Source organism: Musca vetustissima, unplaced genomic scaffold, assembly GCF_032173495.1.
Source record: "Musca vetustissima isolate MV318-11 ecotype Yass unplaced genomic scaffold, APGP_CSIRO_Mvet_v1 utg4709, whole genome shotgun sequence".
Lineage (NCBI taxonomy): Eukaryota > Metazoa > Arthropoda > Insecta > Diptera > Muscidae > Musca > Musca vetustissima.
In genome coordinates, this window is record NW_026888605.1 from 663,339 (window position 1) to 679,954 (window position 16,616).

At 31.7% G+C, this 16,616-nt stretch overlaps 2 protein-coding genes across 4 annotated transcripts in view; one reads left to right on the top strand and one right to left on the bottom strand.

Annotated features, from left to right (window-relative positions):
• LOC133336437 (protein lifeguard 1) overlaps positions 1–16,616 on the top strand; it is a 307,141-nt gene that overhangs the window by 188,865 nt on the left and 101,660 nt on the right. The window lies entirely within an intron of this gene.
• LOC133336450 (uncharacterized) lies at positions 4,396–15,528 on the bottom strand. 2 transcript variants are annotated; one of them, XM_061544748.1, is made up of 3 exons: positions 15,379–15,528; positions 5,623–5,761; positions 4,396–5,100 (listed from the first exon to the last, which is right to left on the bottom strand). In XM_061544748.1, exons 1-3 carry the CDS (start codon positions 15,414–15,416, stop codon positions 4,453–4,455), a joined length of 825 nt encoding a protein of 274 aa, XP_061400732.1. In that variant the 5' UTR covers positions 15,417–15,528; the 3' UTR covers positions 4,396–4,452. The 2 variants fall into 2 exon arrangements, with proteins under 2 accessions (XP_061400732.1, XP_061400731.1); XM_061544747.1 differs by having other exon boundaries at positions 5,623–5,764.

The following is a 16,616-nucleotide window of genomic DNA, read 5'->3' on the forward strand; positions in this document are numbered from 1 at the left end:
ATATTCTAAGATCTATTTGGAAATAAAAACAATCAAAACTTTTATTACTTTAATTTGTAATCTAAGCTAATATAATTATTGGCTATTGCGGATAATTTATTACGTAAGTATTAGATATATAGATTAAAAAAATGAAGATAATGACAATTTCGAAGTAACTGATTCTAACCAGCTTTCTGTTTATTTCTGATCCACATTGGAAGAAGGAAAAGGCATTTAGAAAGCTGACAGATATACTGACAAGCATTTGTCGCTCTGTCCAACAACAGAGTATATGTTCTAAGCTATTAATTCCATTCGAATTATTTTTGTATCATTACGCATTCAAAAGTTATGAAAAATCTGAAATAACGACATTTGACAAACACTTGTCATCAGCGCCATCTATTGAATGGGTAAATGCGAAAATCGATTATTCAAAAATTTAAACCTCATTTGTTTTCCTATAATTTTTGACCTTGAAAATGAAGTTGGAGTTTCAAAATTGGGTTTACAAATTATGGGATATTACATTGTATGAGAGGTAACAGAAGGACTGGATCAATGTATCTTATCTTCGACCTTTGAAAGAAATATTACGATATGCGTATTATGTGTCCAATTGGATTAACAAATTTTAAAAAGGTTTGACGATTTTGTGTAAAGACTGCGTTTGACCTAAAAGTATGCTAGAATTTTCATTACAAACCAGCAGCCATTCTGAAAGTAAAATTGCCGTTTTTAAAACATCCATTTTTGTGTGGTTTTTCATTTTCAGGTAATAGGCGCCCAGCACCAAACAGTAGGTATATTTTGGATCATTGTTGAATTCAAATGCAAATAACTCGGGAACTACTAAGCCGATTTTCATAAATCTTGCACAAATGGTTCGAGGAAATTCTAAAGTTTTATTCTATACTGGCAATAAATATATAAACTTATTTTATATAAGAGATAATGGGCATTATGTAAAATTTCAAAGAAATTTTAAATATCAACTATTTTTTGTTAAATTTATACGAAATTTTGCATAACGTATTGAATTGAGCTTAGAATGACGTACCCTAATAAGCATACCTGCCACACAAAATTATCAAAAATTTGCTGAAATGAATTCTGTAATATTATGCGAACGGACTATCCGATTTGAACTAAACTTTTCACAATGTAATATTTTTACAAAGCCTGTATGTATATTGCTTGAAGATGGGACCTATCAGCGCATTCCTTCTAGTACCTCCCCACAAAGAGGAGAAAATTTCAAATTTTTACCAACTCTAATTCAACTTCAAAGAGAGAACCCATCGGTTCATTCTATCTGGGTAAACATTGTTAATATTTGTTAAACAAATAACAATTGTATGGATACAAAATATGCTAATCGTTATATTTCTTTCAAAACAAGTTCGACGATTGGATCCATCGTTCCACACCTTATGGGATCTCCCAAACAAAATGTTCAACATTTTGCTGAAATTTTTGCACTACGCAGTCTTCTCAAAAACTGCAACTGAGAAGTCATGGCATTTTATCATCCACCTACAATAAATTTTACTTAATTTTTATGAAAGGCAAATTAATATGTTTATTAAAATGTAAGCTATTGACACGAACAAGTGCCTTTAAAGTTATTATTGTAACCGGTTTTTAAATTTAACAGACGATTTGTCTGCTTCCAGTTCTTTTAATTCACTAGATTCATATTATTTTGGAATATGGAAATATTTCTTTGAAATACACTTGCTTAAATCAAATCGAAATTATATTTTTAATTCAATGTATATCAGGCAATAAAATTAATACCAGTTAAAGTCTCAGTAGTATGCCTTCGATTTTTATAAAATTTTAAAGACGTATATAATTTGTTATCAAGTGCAATCAATAATTGAGTTGAAAATGTCTTTCCATATACAAATATATATAATTCTGTTTGTTGTTAAGCGATTAACATCAAATACCCAGCATTCTCTTCATTTTTTGCACATGGCAACCCAACAGCAATCACTTAACAATACTTTGTAAAATTTTGTTATGATAAAGAAGGAGAAAAAGAAAAGACAAGTGGATTGTTTTTTTTGTAATTTCACGATATATGTTTATGATTTATTTTTAATATTTGGAAAAAAATAATTGTACATAGAGTTTGGTTTGATTCATGTTTTTTTGTTTGTTTTCAATTAAATACAACTTTTGTTTTGTTTTTGTATTATAACTATTGTTACAGACATAAATACATACAATTACATACAAATTATAATAATAATATTATATAATAAATCATTGTTCCTTTTTTATTATTATACAAATTATATATATAAAAAAATTGTTCACTTTTTTACAACAACAAAAAAGAGAATATAATCGAATAACTTAGAGTTTTTTTGTGTTGTATTATTGTTTGTTAATAATATTTTTTTTAATAAAATCTAAGAATTTTTTCTTGAAAAAAATTAAATCTTTACCAAAAAATATTATTAAAAAATTTATAAAACAAAATACAATATTAAAGCCAATTAATTTTTTAGGGTTGGGAATAAAAGAAAATTTACAAAAAAATATTGATCATTTACACAACAAGCTATTAGTTTTTTGTTTGTTTTGTTTTATTGAAAAAATAAAGAAATTTGATTTCTTTACTTTGTCTCTTCGCGTGTGTGTGTGTGTGTTTGATATCTTTTATTCCTCTTTTCAAAGACAACGTCAACGACTAAATTTTTTATAAAAACCTTTCTTTCATGACTAAAAATGTTACAAACTATGGCTATAACAAAATAACCATTTCACTTTCCCTTCACATGTTTTCTTTCGGAGAAAAATTTTAACAAATTTCAATTAACAAATTCCCACAATAATAAGAAAGTATAACTTGTCTTTTTTCAAGGGGGGAGAGGAAGAGAATTTCAAAATAAAATTTGTTGAAACTTTTCTCGATCGAAAACCAAAAACTAAAACACTTAAAAGTAAACAACAACATTTACATAGTACATATTGAACTCAGAGAATTGTGTTTTTCGTGTTGTCGATTGTGAATGTCAAATATGGAGCTTTAAATGACATTTGTAATAACTTTCAACAAACTTTAACTGCCATTACAGCTTTTCAACATTGATTGCTGTTCACAATCGACCATAAGGTAAGCGGTTTTTGGTGCAATATTGGTGCTTTACTCGTTTGCCTTAAATACAACTCTAAGAGGTGTTTACTTTTCTTGTTTTATTTTGCTTTAACTCTACTAAGCAGCAGCGATTCATGATCACAAAGAAGAAACACACAAAAGTATTAAAAAAACCCAAACAGCCTTAACTTTTTTATAAAAAAAAACCGAAAACAACAAAATTAAAAAAAAAAAAAAATAAGAAGTGAGGAATGCTATCGAGATTATTGTTTTTGTAATTAAAGACTAGCTTTTAAACGAACGAACGAATGTTTGTTGTAGTTGTTTCTGAGTGGTCGGTCGGTCAGTCTCAGTATTGTATAGTTTGAAAACCAAAATATGTATATGAGAAAAATGAATACAAAGGTAATGTTTTGAATTCATTTTTGTTTTAATGCATGCAAAATTAACATCACATTTGTATTTTGTATTTTGAGTTGGATTTCAAACAAGTTTAGCTGCTAAAAGTACGGTTATATTGTGGGTCGTTTTTTCCCTTTGAGGGAATGTGGGAAAGGTTTAGTTTTGTCTTCAAATAAACAGTAGATTTCATGTGTTAAAAAACACCTCCAAAAGGATAAACAATGTTCGCTATATCCGAATGTTGTCATAAACAAAAAATGATTTCATCATCAAATAATGAAATGATTTTGAGTTATGCAACTGCTAACCTTGACCTTGACATAGGCTCAAAAGCGTATTTCTTTCTTTCAACGTAAAGTCGGCGGTATTTTAAAAAAAACAAAAAATCTACTGTATTTACTAGTGTATTTTGAGTTTCTGATGTTTGTTGTTATAGAATTGTTTATTTTGTCTGATTGGTTTTTACTTTTAGCCCGCTTCTAATCCTCACTTACAAATTGTGAAGCTTTTGTTGCTGTTTTTTGAGGGTTTTTTCTTTCGTTTGCCGAAAAAATATCATCTACAATATATCTTCAACCTATATATTTTAAACTAACTATAAAATAATTATGATACTCTCCTAAACTTAAGATATTAATATCCAGTTTAGCGCTGCCGCTTTTCGGGCGGAAGTGCTCCTATTTTGTGTTTTTGTGTGTTTCCATGTATCTGTTTCGTTTTAGCATGCATTTTTTAAAAATGTACCATCTACTAAAAGAAAAACGTTAATATTTGAACTAAACTAGAACCATGAACCCCCTTGTGTGTATTTATTGGCGAAGTAATTAACCCAAACCCCGCATTTGTTTTTCTTTTGTTTCCATTTCTTAGGTTAGCTTAGTTAGTTGGTGTATGTGTTAGTGTGGTTCCCACGATGATTATGATGATGGTGATGTTTTACAGCCCTCAACCAAATCCTACACGCTACCACCAATATCACTTTGGTACCGTGCAGTCAAGTAGTTGGCGGCTTCTGTCATTTGTTCCAGGCACTGATACAAGCCATTCAAATGTCTTCGGCAGCGTTTGGCCAATTCGGTGGCTTTGTCAACATTGGCTGATTTCTTTTGTACATGACCATCTTCACTGCTGCTGCTGCTGTTGGCGTCGCTGCCGTTCTTATTGCTCTCCGATTCAACGCCAGAATCATTTTCATTGGAGATATCACTTTCCGAATCGCTCAATTGACTAACGGAGGCAATGGAGGCCATTGAAGCGGTTGAAGGGCGTCTGTTGTGGCCTTTAGACGAGGTGCTGTTGCTGGCATTGGCGGCGGCGGCGGCATTGCAAATATTTTCAGTCTTCGACGTTTCACTGATGTGCAAACAACTGTTCATTTGTTCATCCAAATCATCCTCAGAATCATCTTTGCCCGTCCACAAGAGGTCGTTTTTCAAAGCGTTCAAAACATTGTAGAGATTCGATAGCTCTGAAGAATGTAGGAATTCATGAACGTTTTTCGAGTTGACATTTTTGCGTTTGCCATTGGCATTTGGTAGAAGTGTGTGCTGGTTGGAGGTCACATCTTTGCCAGGAGTTGGTATAATATCAGTACTATCACCCACCTAATTAGAAACAGGGAAATAAATATGGAAATTTAGGTTAGAAAATTTAATTTATGGTGGGTTTTGTTTATTGATGAATGAGTAATGAATTTGTGAAGTGCAATAGAGGACAAGCAAGGTGATTGAATTCTATTGAGTCACATATGCAACAGCAATAATTTCACTTTGATAAGTGAAAATTAGAAATTATTTAGAAACTTAATTTTAAACCACATATGTATATAATACCATCATCAGATCATGAGAGTAATTTTTAAGAATAAAAACGTTTCTTGACTTTTGGGGGTCTCTGGTCTAGTTATTTCAAGTTGTTTTTGACTGAGAATACCCTACAATGGGCCAAGACTCTGGGCATGCTTTTGAACCAATTTGAAAACTATTTAATTGGGTAAAACTCAAATATTTTGAAATAGATCTCAATGCCTCTTATCAATTTTTGATTATTGTGAACTGGAATACATGAAATGTGTATGTGTGATATGATTTAGTACATTTCTGGAGTGTGAAAGTGTTGATATTTACCTGTCGGTCCATGAGCCTGCATGGAACTAATATTGTTTCATCCATGACATTAACCGTCTTCACAAACTTCTCCATAACATTGACAATACTGTCTTTTGAAAATTGTAGTTCATCATGACGGGCTATGCGGCGCAAACAGCTTCTGAAAAATGAAGAAAAATAAAAAATTAAAACATTGAAATAACAGATAAGACAATTTGGTATTTTGACAATTTAATTGCTACTCTTCTAGCATAATAAGATGAAGACAAATACAACATAATAAATATAAAAAATGATTTATGATATTCCATAAATAATATGAAGACAAGAAGCAGACGTCGTCTTTATGTCTGCCATGAGTTTGGAAAATACAAAAACAAAAAAGAAGAATCGTATTAGAAACTTCCGTGTTTATAAATCTATATATAATATCGTTAGAATCCAGAATTGAGAATTAAACGAATCATCATGACAATACATTATATGATTAACACCCAAAGAAGATGGAGAAAAAACTAGCTGATCAAAATAAGTTAGACAATAACAATTTAGAATCGTATGCCAGCATTCTAAGTAGTTAGCAGGTTTTTGTTTTTGGTACTTTTTTTGGCATAAAATTTAGTTAACACCAACAAACCTCCGTTTTGAATTCCAAAGTTTTGACCACCAAAATGCCAAACAGTTAACATTTTAAATGTATTTTGCATTTTTGAAAGGTGGAAGCGGGGCTGGGGGTTGGCTTAACGTGTTCATGATTTTTTATTGAGTTTTTGTGCTTGGTGGGTTTTGAATTTTAAATATTTTTTTGTTATTTGAAAAAACCAATGGCCAGTTTTCTTAATTTGTCAAAATATATAAAAACCTTGTTTTAAACGAGTAAACATATAATATACACATGCATGTGTATGTGAATGTGTGTTTTAAACTAAAACCCGTAGTTAATTAAATATGCCAATGGTGTTGTCTGATTTTTTTTTTCAAATAACCAAATATTAGACTCATCAATGTTCAAGAGCATAGTTGGGTTATTATAACAAAAGGGGGCTTGGTTTAAATATAGGGAGACACATACGACAAAACAGGAAAGTGGGGAGAGCGTGAGTGTGAGTGGGCAAATATCGACAATTTATTTCGTTTGTTTTAACTTAGTTGGAAAGAGGGTACAAATATTGAAAATGAAAACTTACAATACCACTCTCGCATATTGAATGAGTGAATGATGGCGCGAGACGACGACAACAACAATATTTAAGGGCCAAGTTCAAAACCACTTGATTCATTTCCCCAACCCCCAATTGGTTCCTTCCTTCTTCGCCTAAAGTGGGTGCGCTCTTGTCTCAACTCATTTTTTCAGCATTGCCTTAAAAAGCGATTGGCTTAAAGGTACACATAGCGACGAGCCGGCCTTTGTCTGTTCATTTTGTGGGTTGTAGTAACGCCACACTACAACTACAGCAACAAATAACCTTGGAAGGCGGAAGGAACATTGTACATATGATGACGCTTTACTGATGTAATTTTCTTGGCAATTGTTGGAAAGAAAAGACACAAGACAATATATGAGAAACAAACTAACAATGGGGAAAGTGCCACAATGAAGAGGTACAAAGACCTGTGACATAAGTAAACTAATTAGGGCTCAATTAAAAAAATAGATAAGAATGGAATAGTAAAAATATGAAATTCTGGAATAAATGGAATCCAGTGTATAATTAAAGATTTTGAGGAGAAAGGAAATCATAATAAACCAAAATCGGGAATATTTTGAATCAGTCATTGTCAAGGGTAATATATAAAGGAACAGTCTTGTTTGGTCCATGCCTTTTATTAATATTCGTAGTCTAAAATTCTTAGATTTTGATACTTCCTTAGTGGTTACATGCGATTTCATTTCCTTCTTTTAATTTAGTGATAATCAATTACATAATTGTACGTCCCCTCTCTCTCCCGATCTCTCATCTGTTTGTTTTAATTAAAAAATCTCTACACCCACAATCCATTTTCTCAGCTAAATAAACAAAACTATCTGCATAGATATATAAATAATTAATTTATGCCATATGGAAGATATATACAATGAATTATTGTGTTTGTAGACAAACACTTGTGGGATTTCGGATATAAAAAAAATAATAAAACAAATAAATGCAACACATTTCATTATGGCCTTATCGTTGTTAAAATAACAGTTATAACAGCTTAGGCGAGCTTATCGTTATGCCACGCAAATTTTTGAAATCAAAATCACCAGTCAAGAAACAGAACATTGCTTTATTTATATACATAGAGAATTTTTAGATTGTTATTTTGGTATCAAGTCTCATGCCACTTGTGTACTATTGGCCAAAAGCCAACGTATTTGGCCAATAAAATGCTATAACAATGGTTATCACCTGATGACTGTGTTTTATGATGATAAGTGATTTTTCAAAATTGAATTAAGATTACAAAGTGAAGTAGCCATATAAAAAATTAAGGGTTCTGACTAAAAAAATTCCCACTTTTAAGGGTACTTTTTTTCATAAGTAGATTAGATAATACATATTCTTCGGGGGGAAAATATATGTTTGTGTGTGGCTGACTATCTAGGAGGTAGTGCCTTGACACTTATTCTTTTATTTGGGTAAAATGCGCACAGATAAAGTGGGACAGGCGAGGGCATTACAAGACCGACAGACAGAACAGGCAGGCAAGCTGGCTGCTAGAGCATATCACAGCAATTGTTCTTGTTATTATTTCGGCGTGTGTCAGGCATATCTCTCTCGGCAGGGCAGCTCAATCAGAAGTTGACATTCATGCATACAGTCTGCCGACCAACTACTTCAAGTGGAATACTTGCTTGCTGTACACACTCACGTTCACATATATGGCACGCATTAACAACGTGATCGTCCGCCGTCGATCGCTCTTTTGTAAAGCATGTTTAAATATAATTTACACTTGGCCATACAACGTCTAGCCAGTCAGCCAGCAGAGCTCAATGATTTCGAACGATAATGACGTTGTAAACTATCCAATAAAAATTACGTTGTAGACATTTTCAAACAAAAAAATAAAAACTAAGATTTCCCTTTGAGAAGTGATTGCTTGTAGTTATTGCAGAAAGGAAATAAAAATAAGTGCCCTATTCAAGGGAGGTGGAGTGAGGTACAGCAATCACACATATACAAAAAGTCATATTGACATACACATTAATATTTAAATACTGTGTGATATTTACTTTCTATTGACAATTTATGACAACTTGACTTGGCTAATAAGTCGAACTAGACAGAGAATAGAATTACTATGATGAGGTAATCTTTATTGGCATCGGAAAATGCCATAATGCGACACAGAAGTTTTGGAGATACAAAAAATCACAATTTCACATATAATAATTACACATATTAAAGTCGGCAACTCTTCAATTATTTAATGTTAATTAAACTAAACGTTAAATAAAAACAATGGAATATTTATGCAAACGTTAATAATTACTTTTTTTTAAAAAAAGTTTGTATGTTATTGAAAATATGGAAAATATTCTAAGGGTAGAAAAACAAGTAAAATAGAGGTCGTTCACAATTGATTTTATTATTTTCATATAAATATCCAAAAAGTCCTCAATTAACCCAATTCTTACAACAAAAAGATTACAAATATGAAAAAGTTTGATAAAAGAGATTCTAAGCGTCTTGCTTTTATTTAATATTTAAGAGCTTCTAAGCGTTTTGCTTTTATTTAATTATCCCTTAACCAAAATATTATTTTAACCATTATTGTTTTGTTTTGTTTTGGAAAATGTTGGGTATATCTCTATAATTTCAAACATTTATTTCAAAACAAAACTGAAAAAAGATAACATTAATTATTACCAACATTGATTAGAGTCACACATAATTCATTTACTCATTCTGACGCACATTTTACGTCAATAAACAGAACAAATTGTCTGGTCTTGTTTGCATAGCTATTTGGATTAATATAAACACTAAAATTACACAGGACTACAAAATGTCAACTAAATGGAAATGTTCTACAAAAGTAAAATTTCAATAATTTCAAACTTATTTAAAAAGAAAGCGACAAAGAACAATATCTTCTTTCACGATCTCAAATTAACGCCTATGGGAATTTTATCTCATCAGCTATTAACAAAGAAATATTTCTATTTGACAACTTCCTCCTATGTTCACAATTGCTGCTATATTTAAATTAAGTGAGAACAGTAGACACAGGAACGTGATGAATAATAATCAAGACAATGAATGGATGGTTGGTTGGATTAAACATGATTTCCGTATAATAATTACTTTTCTCCAAATTGTTTTTAATTTTTTTTTATTCTAGAGAAATGATGTACAATAACAAGGTATGCAGCGGAATGCAATTGGCATAAAAACAAAAAATATTTCCTATTATGCTTAATATGGTTTTGAGGTTAGATAGCAGCTTAAAAAGGATTTATGAATTTATTTTTAAATTGTTTATTCATTAATTGAATAAAGAGTAAATACATTAAAAAAATGTATAACAAATTAAGATTAGCTTTCAATTTCATTACACAATGGCACAGGCGGCGCATTGTTGAATGATTTACAACAATTCCCACATTTATGATTTTATTGGGAGAAGCCCAGAATTTTCTTTGCTTTTCAGTAGGATCAGTGTTGGGAGGGAATGAATCAAAATTGCACTACTATTTTTAGTTGATACAACAACAATATACCTACAATTTATATAATTGCGTTTTAACAAAAGCCAGTCAGGCAGGCAGTCAGCCAGCCAAACAGACAGACAACAATGGTATGCAATTACTATGAATTGTGTATGCAAACTTTCATCATCATCATTTGAAAGCATCTCGAATAAAACTTAATCTAAGTCACTTTAAATCAATTAGAACCGGTCTAAGTGAAAATAAAATGCTTGTCTAAAATTCCAAATGTCTCTAGAAAGTGAGTGCATTCTGAAAATAAAACCACAAAGCTATTTAGTTGATTGACATTCATTCAGTCATCTTATCCCGCTTATTCCCGAGCTATTCATGCGCTTGTTCATTCATTTATTACGGCCACCATTGTGTTGTTCCCACCGTCGTATCGTATCATGGCACAGATGTGATCTCATGAAAAAACACGCCACATTTTTTGTTTCATTGCTTTTTTCTTGGTTTTTGGCATCATCATTAATGTCGCCTCATAATATTAACAACGTAAAACCATGAAACAAAAAATAAACTGAGAAACAGACCATAAGACGTCAGCTAATGCCACTGATGATGGTGATTGTGTGCCTGTGCTTGCCTGCCATATTTTGCAATAATTTTGTTTAAAGCTAAGATTAGAAAGAAAATGGGAACAGACAAAAATGTTATGGTTTTGACCACAACTTTAAATTTTATCTTTAAGAAATAACATCAATTATATACAGTTGTATTATGTATTATACAATACAGTCAAACAGTGTTATAATTAAATCAACAATTTTGATACAAATTATGAAAGTGGAAGTAATTTTGTATTTAATTAAGGTCTTTGAAAAGTTAGCCTATAGGAATTTTTAAAATTAGGTCGCAACAATTATGAATAATTAGTAAATTTTTGACTCAATTTTCTTTAAAAAGGTATATCAATATTATATTAGCCTAAAAAACAAGGACATTTTTAGATATAATTTCAAATCATATATGAGTCTGTATGCTGTACCATGGACTTGGTATTGATAATGGTTTGTTTCTCTAGTAAACAATAATTTTCTGGTATGAAATCGGTAGTCATATATCTCTCGGAAATTTTCAGGAGTCATTTAATATTCATCGAAGTCAGTGTGTTCTGCTAATTCTTCACTTTGTGAGCCGGTATATTGAATTGCCACCATTCTGTAATAGCAAATAATAGACATTTAAAATAATAATTATATTATTTTTAAAACATTTACCTTTTTAAAGAAATGTTTCCATTGGGTACTCACATCTATTATAAATTATGGACGTCAGATAAATTAATCTATTAAACTATTGCAAATTTACTTTAAATTATTTTTCCCATTTCCAATGATATTCTATCCTCATATTACTTCTTGAAATGATTAAAAATTGTATTTCATTATAACACCGTTTGACTGTAATCACAATATAAAAAGTTTATTGACTAATTTGAGAGGAGGAAAAAACCGGTAATCTCTAGCTCTCTCCATCTTGCGAAATGTCAAAATATGCCCGAGAGTTGCCACACTCAGTGATATATCCAAAACAAAACATAGTATGAGGAGAACAACTGAAATTTGGCAGCTGTTCAAAATGGCACATGCGCTATTCCAAGCAGGAATACAACATGAAAATCGGCTGATTTTAAGGTGGGTTTTTTGTGTGGCACGAGGCATGGCAGAACATCCACCACACAACAAACACAAGGTGGTATATTTGGCAAAAACAAACATTTAAAGGCCACAGCAAAAAAAAAGACACCAACAGTGGAACTGAAAATGGGGTGGTTTCTATTTTGTTTTTGTTATTGGGTGGTGGTTGACCTGATTTTATTTCAACATCATGCCATACCATGCCACCACCACCATTACAGATAGTGCAGACTCTTGTTTGACGTCGTTTGGCTGGCTTTGCCCATGTACAGTAGTAGTCGTAGTAAACGTCGTCGTGTCGTACGAGCACGAATAATCAAACACAATTATTAGAAACGTCATTATGGCAAACATGATCATTACCATCTATCCCATCCCAAACAAAACAAAAAAGAAATACAACGTAAACGTATCGTATGATTATGTTGTGTTGTCTGAATTTGATTGTGAAACATAAACAATAACAAACGCATCATTTCTCCCTTCCTCTCAAACACAACCATCTTGTTTAGGAGAGTGAAAAAATGAGATGAAGGTTTTCTTCTTCTGTTTATTTATGAAGTATGTTGATGATGCCCAGCAAACAAACTGAACTGTTGTTGTTAAGGAGGAATGTAAAAATATTTCATATTTATATTAGCTGGTGTCCAGCATCACAATCATCTCTATGGCAACAATCAAATTAAAAAAATAATTACGATTATTATCAACAACACCTTGGGAGGTCTGGGTTGTTATTATTTTTCAATAAATATGTCATAAAAATTATTTTTGTATTGCACAAATATTTTTGTTATGATGTAAAATATTCCTATTAAAAGTAATAATGTCCCTCCATCTCAACAAGATTATCTTTTGAATGTGTTTTTCGTATTTTTTTTTTTTTTTGCAAATTATGCATTATTGATAGTTTTTGTCATGACAAAAAACAAAAACATGATGACTAAGCCAGTATATTTTAGCACACATATATGTAAAATAGTTGACGTTTTTTCCCAAAAACAACAACGAAAAATATTGACTCTGTATGTAGTCTTTAGTATCTTCACACCCGCCGATTTTAGTTTCTTTATTTTTTGTCGTTTAGTGTTGTAGTTTTGCCATTCCCATGATAATGACATTGACATGATTGTGAATTTCTTATCGTTTTCTATGAGTAATAACTGTTTAACTAATTACCAAATAAATAATAATTCTACCCCTTTTCTTCTAATCAGTTAATAGGGGAAATCACTTGTCTGTGTTTGTTTCTGTATAGAAACCAAAAAAGGACAATTACAGTGTAAAAAAGAGTGACACATCCGTCAATAACAACAAATACATATTTATGACTGATAATATTCTGGAAAACACTATCATTGTAATATAAAAATAAACTCTGGTTATAAAAATGTTGATAACGATTTTTCGTTGCTGGGTTTTTAGAGGTGCTAATTTTATCTTCTACAATACCCATCAAAAGTCTGGGACCTAATCCGGTATTATAAAATAAAATTATTTATGAAAAATAGCTGTCTATTATTATTTAAACGGAGAAGCCAATAATTTCAAAAATAATAACATTATATCATTCAAACATTTTAAATCTGCCCAAGTTCTTTTACAAAATACCTCTACACACAGATACATATATTTTATTTTTTTTTTGCTACACGAAAAGTATTGGTTTTTTTATTGTGGAATGTCCGACAATTGTTGTTCTAATATTTTTTATTGCCAATTTCGGTAAATTTGGGTACGATAAAGGTATTTCTATTAAAATCAACTCTTTTTTAAATTCTCTTCACATTTTTTTGTTCAACAATTTTAATTACCCACAAAAATTCCATAGCATTGAAGAAGATCATAAATCAGCAGATCATTATCCCAGCAAACATTCCCTGCTTTCTACACCTAAACACCAACAAAAATGAAACACAAAACATCCCAAACAAAAAAAGATACATAAAACATTCGAGTGGCTGGCTTTGCATCAAAATTTCTATTCCCTTGGCCTCTACTGTACCAAGTCAAATGAACCAATCAACCAATAATACCAACCGGCACGGCTCGTGGTGTAGTCGTCATCATCATAACAGAGTCACTTTAGCAAACATTTCAATACACACAACAATCCGAATGCGGGTGGCGTGAGTTTAATAATGATTTTGCAAATGAAAATAGACGACAAATATATATTTGAATTTATATAAACAAAAAGGGGGACAATTCTTTGCCCCTTAACCTGCCGCTTAATGGGGGTTTTCATTTTTTATTCGTCAATTCTAGAAAAAAAGTCATATGCACATAATTCACTTTTATTTGCCAAGGGGAAAGGGTATTGGCCATTATCTGTGTGGTGACGTCGTTCGTTTATTCTGTCATAATTGATTCTATGAATCAGTGCCTAGCTAGAATTTACATGAATTCCTAAACCTCACATTCATTATCAGAGGAGGAGGAGGCTGGCGGCTTCTAGCAATAGTATCCCAAAGATCAAGTGTGAGAATTGAATGCTCCGCTAGCTAGTGACAAACTCTGAAGACGATTGTGTCATTCATATATCAATGATTAGCTATAACTGCTGCAGCTACAAATAAATGTCTGTCTATTTCTACTCCTCAGTCATTGAAAAAAACGCCAGTTGAATTTTACTGGGTAGTTTGCCGACAACCAACGTCAGCTGCTTGGTGTATTTGCCAGATACATGTATGTGTGAATATGTGTTCATCAATCCACTTTACTCCCCTCGCTCCGTATCGTACGATATTTTCTTTAGTGGTGAATACAACAATTTTTTCTGTTGTATCGAACAGATGACGGTGATTTTATGTGGGCATATGGGGAAGGGAGGGTAGTAGCTGGGTAGTGGGGAACTATAGGTGGTACTTCATTAACAGAAAAAAAAAAATGGAATTCAGAAGATAGGTTGGAGCATTTTTTTAGTTAAACTTTTATAAAATACTATTGGGGGAAAATGCCTTGGAATGTGTCAGTGTGTTTGTGTACAATCAGAGTCAAATGGACAGGTGTAGTAGTAACTACACTACTAGTCCATTGACAGTCAGCATGAGAGGGGGGCCTAAAAGTTAGGTTACTGGTTGTGTTTAGCTTTGAAGCCGCTTGAATGTGTGGCAGTAAGCTAAGCTGTTGATTTTACAATAAATATTTTTTGTTAATAAAATTAAAAACTCACACACATGCAAACACTCGAATACCCCTCCCTAAATCATTTAAAGGCCACATAAAAGAGAAAATTTAAAATATTTAAGACATTTTTGGTATTGAACCATTTGAACAGAAAAAAAAACTATTTTGGATTATTCAATATCCAAATTTGACATTGTAATCATTCGATTTTTCTTGATTTTCCAAACATCATCACACACACTTGTCTTCATAGAATACCCCGCCCTTATGCTGCTGCTGCCACAACCGCTGTCCAAAACTTACCGTGTATCCAATTTGGTTATATCTGTGTATCCATTCATTTTGCTGGTAATTTTGTGAGCTTCTTGGCTTTTTGGTTATAAAAATAATGATTTTTTTATTTTATTTTTTGGTAGGCACCTGTTTTGAGGTCAGTCTAATCTTTTTCTTTTCTGTGTACTTTTAAAGCGTTCCTTTAAATTAATATATTTTTCTTCACTTTCACTTTTTTTGAGAATATTTTTGGTATTGAAAATTGCTTCAGGTTTCTTTTTAATTTGTTTCTTCTTCTTTGGGATTACGAAATCTTTTTCTCAAATTGCTTGTTTTGTTTGAAAAAGGAATATCCATTAACTTGTGTGTAATTTTGGTATTTTGTTATTCTTCAACGCCCCTCTCTACGTGTGCATTACGTGTTTTTGTTTCGTTATAACCGATTTCAGAATTATTTATTTTCTGTTGCCGATGTAATGTTTGGTATTTTTATTATTTCTGATTTATTTATTTGCAAGTAGTAAGCTGCTGTTCTTGTGTGTTTATTTTTGCTTCAAAATAATTTTGTGCTGTTCTTGCCACTACCACGGTTCACGGTTTACTAATATTTGCGCTAATTTTTATTTTATTATATATATATCAAACATGGACTGAAGAAAAAATGAAAAACGTTCCACCTGCTAACGAATGGGAAGAGAAGACAAACATGAATTGAAGACAAATGAAAAGCGTTCCACCTGCTAACGAATGGGAAGAGAAGACAAACATGAACTGAAGAAAAAATGAAAAACGTTCCACCTGCTAACGAATGAGAAGAGAAGACAAAATGGCCGATAAAGAAGAGCTCAAAGTGGTATAAGAGAAAGTTTACGAATGAGGTGGGAGAGAGACTACCGTGTTGTTTACGAATGAGGTCTTGGCAAATTATGATTAGGGATAAGTAAATCGACTTTTTACTAATCGATAATATGAATTATAAACAACGACATACAAATCGATTGAGTTCATAGTCATCGAATATAATTGAAAAAAAAAAACCGAATATGTTCCAAACCAGAACCTTCCAGAATATAATATTAATCAACATAGTGTTTTTTTAATACACGAACTTAATTGTTTTCCATTGTAAACATCTATTTTCTATTTTTAAATATATTTAATGGCTGTCATTGACTACATTGACAGTCGATATCGTCCGCGTGGGTCATTTGTCATTAAAGCCAGAATCCGTTACAATCGATTACTTACACATCGTAACCACATATCGA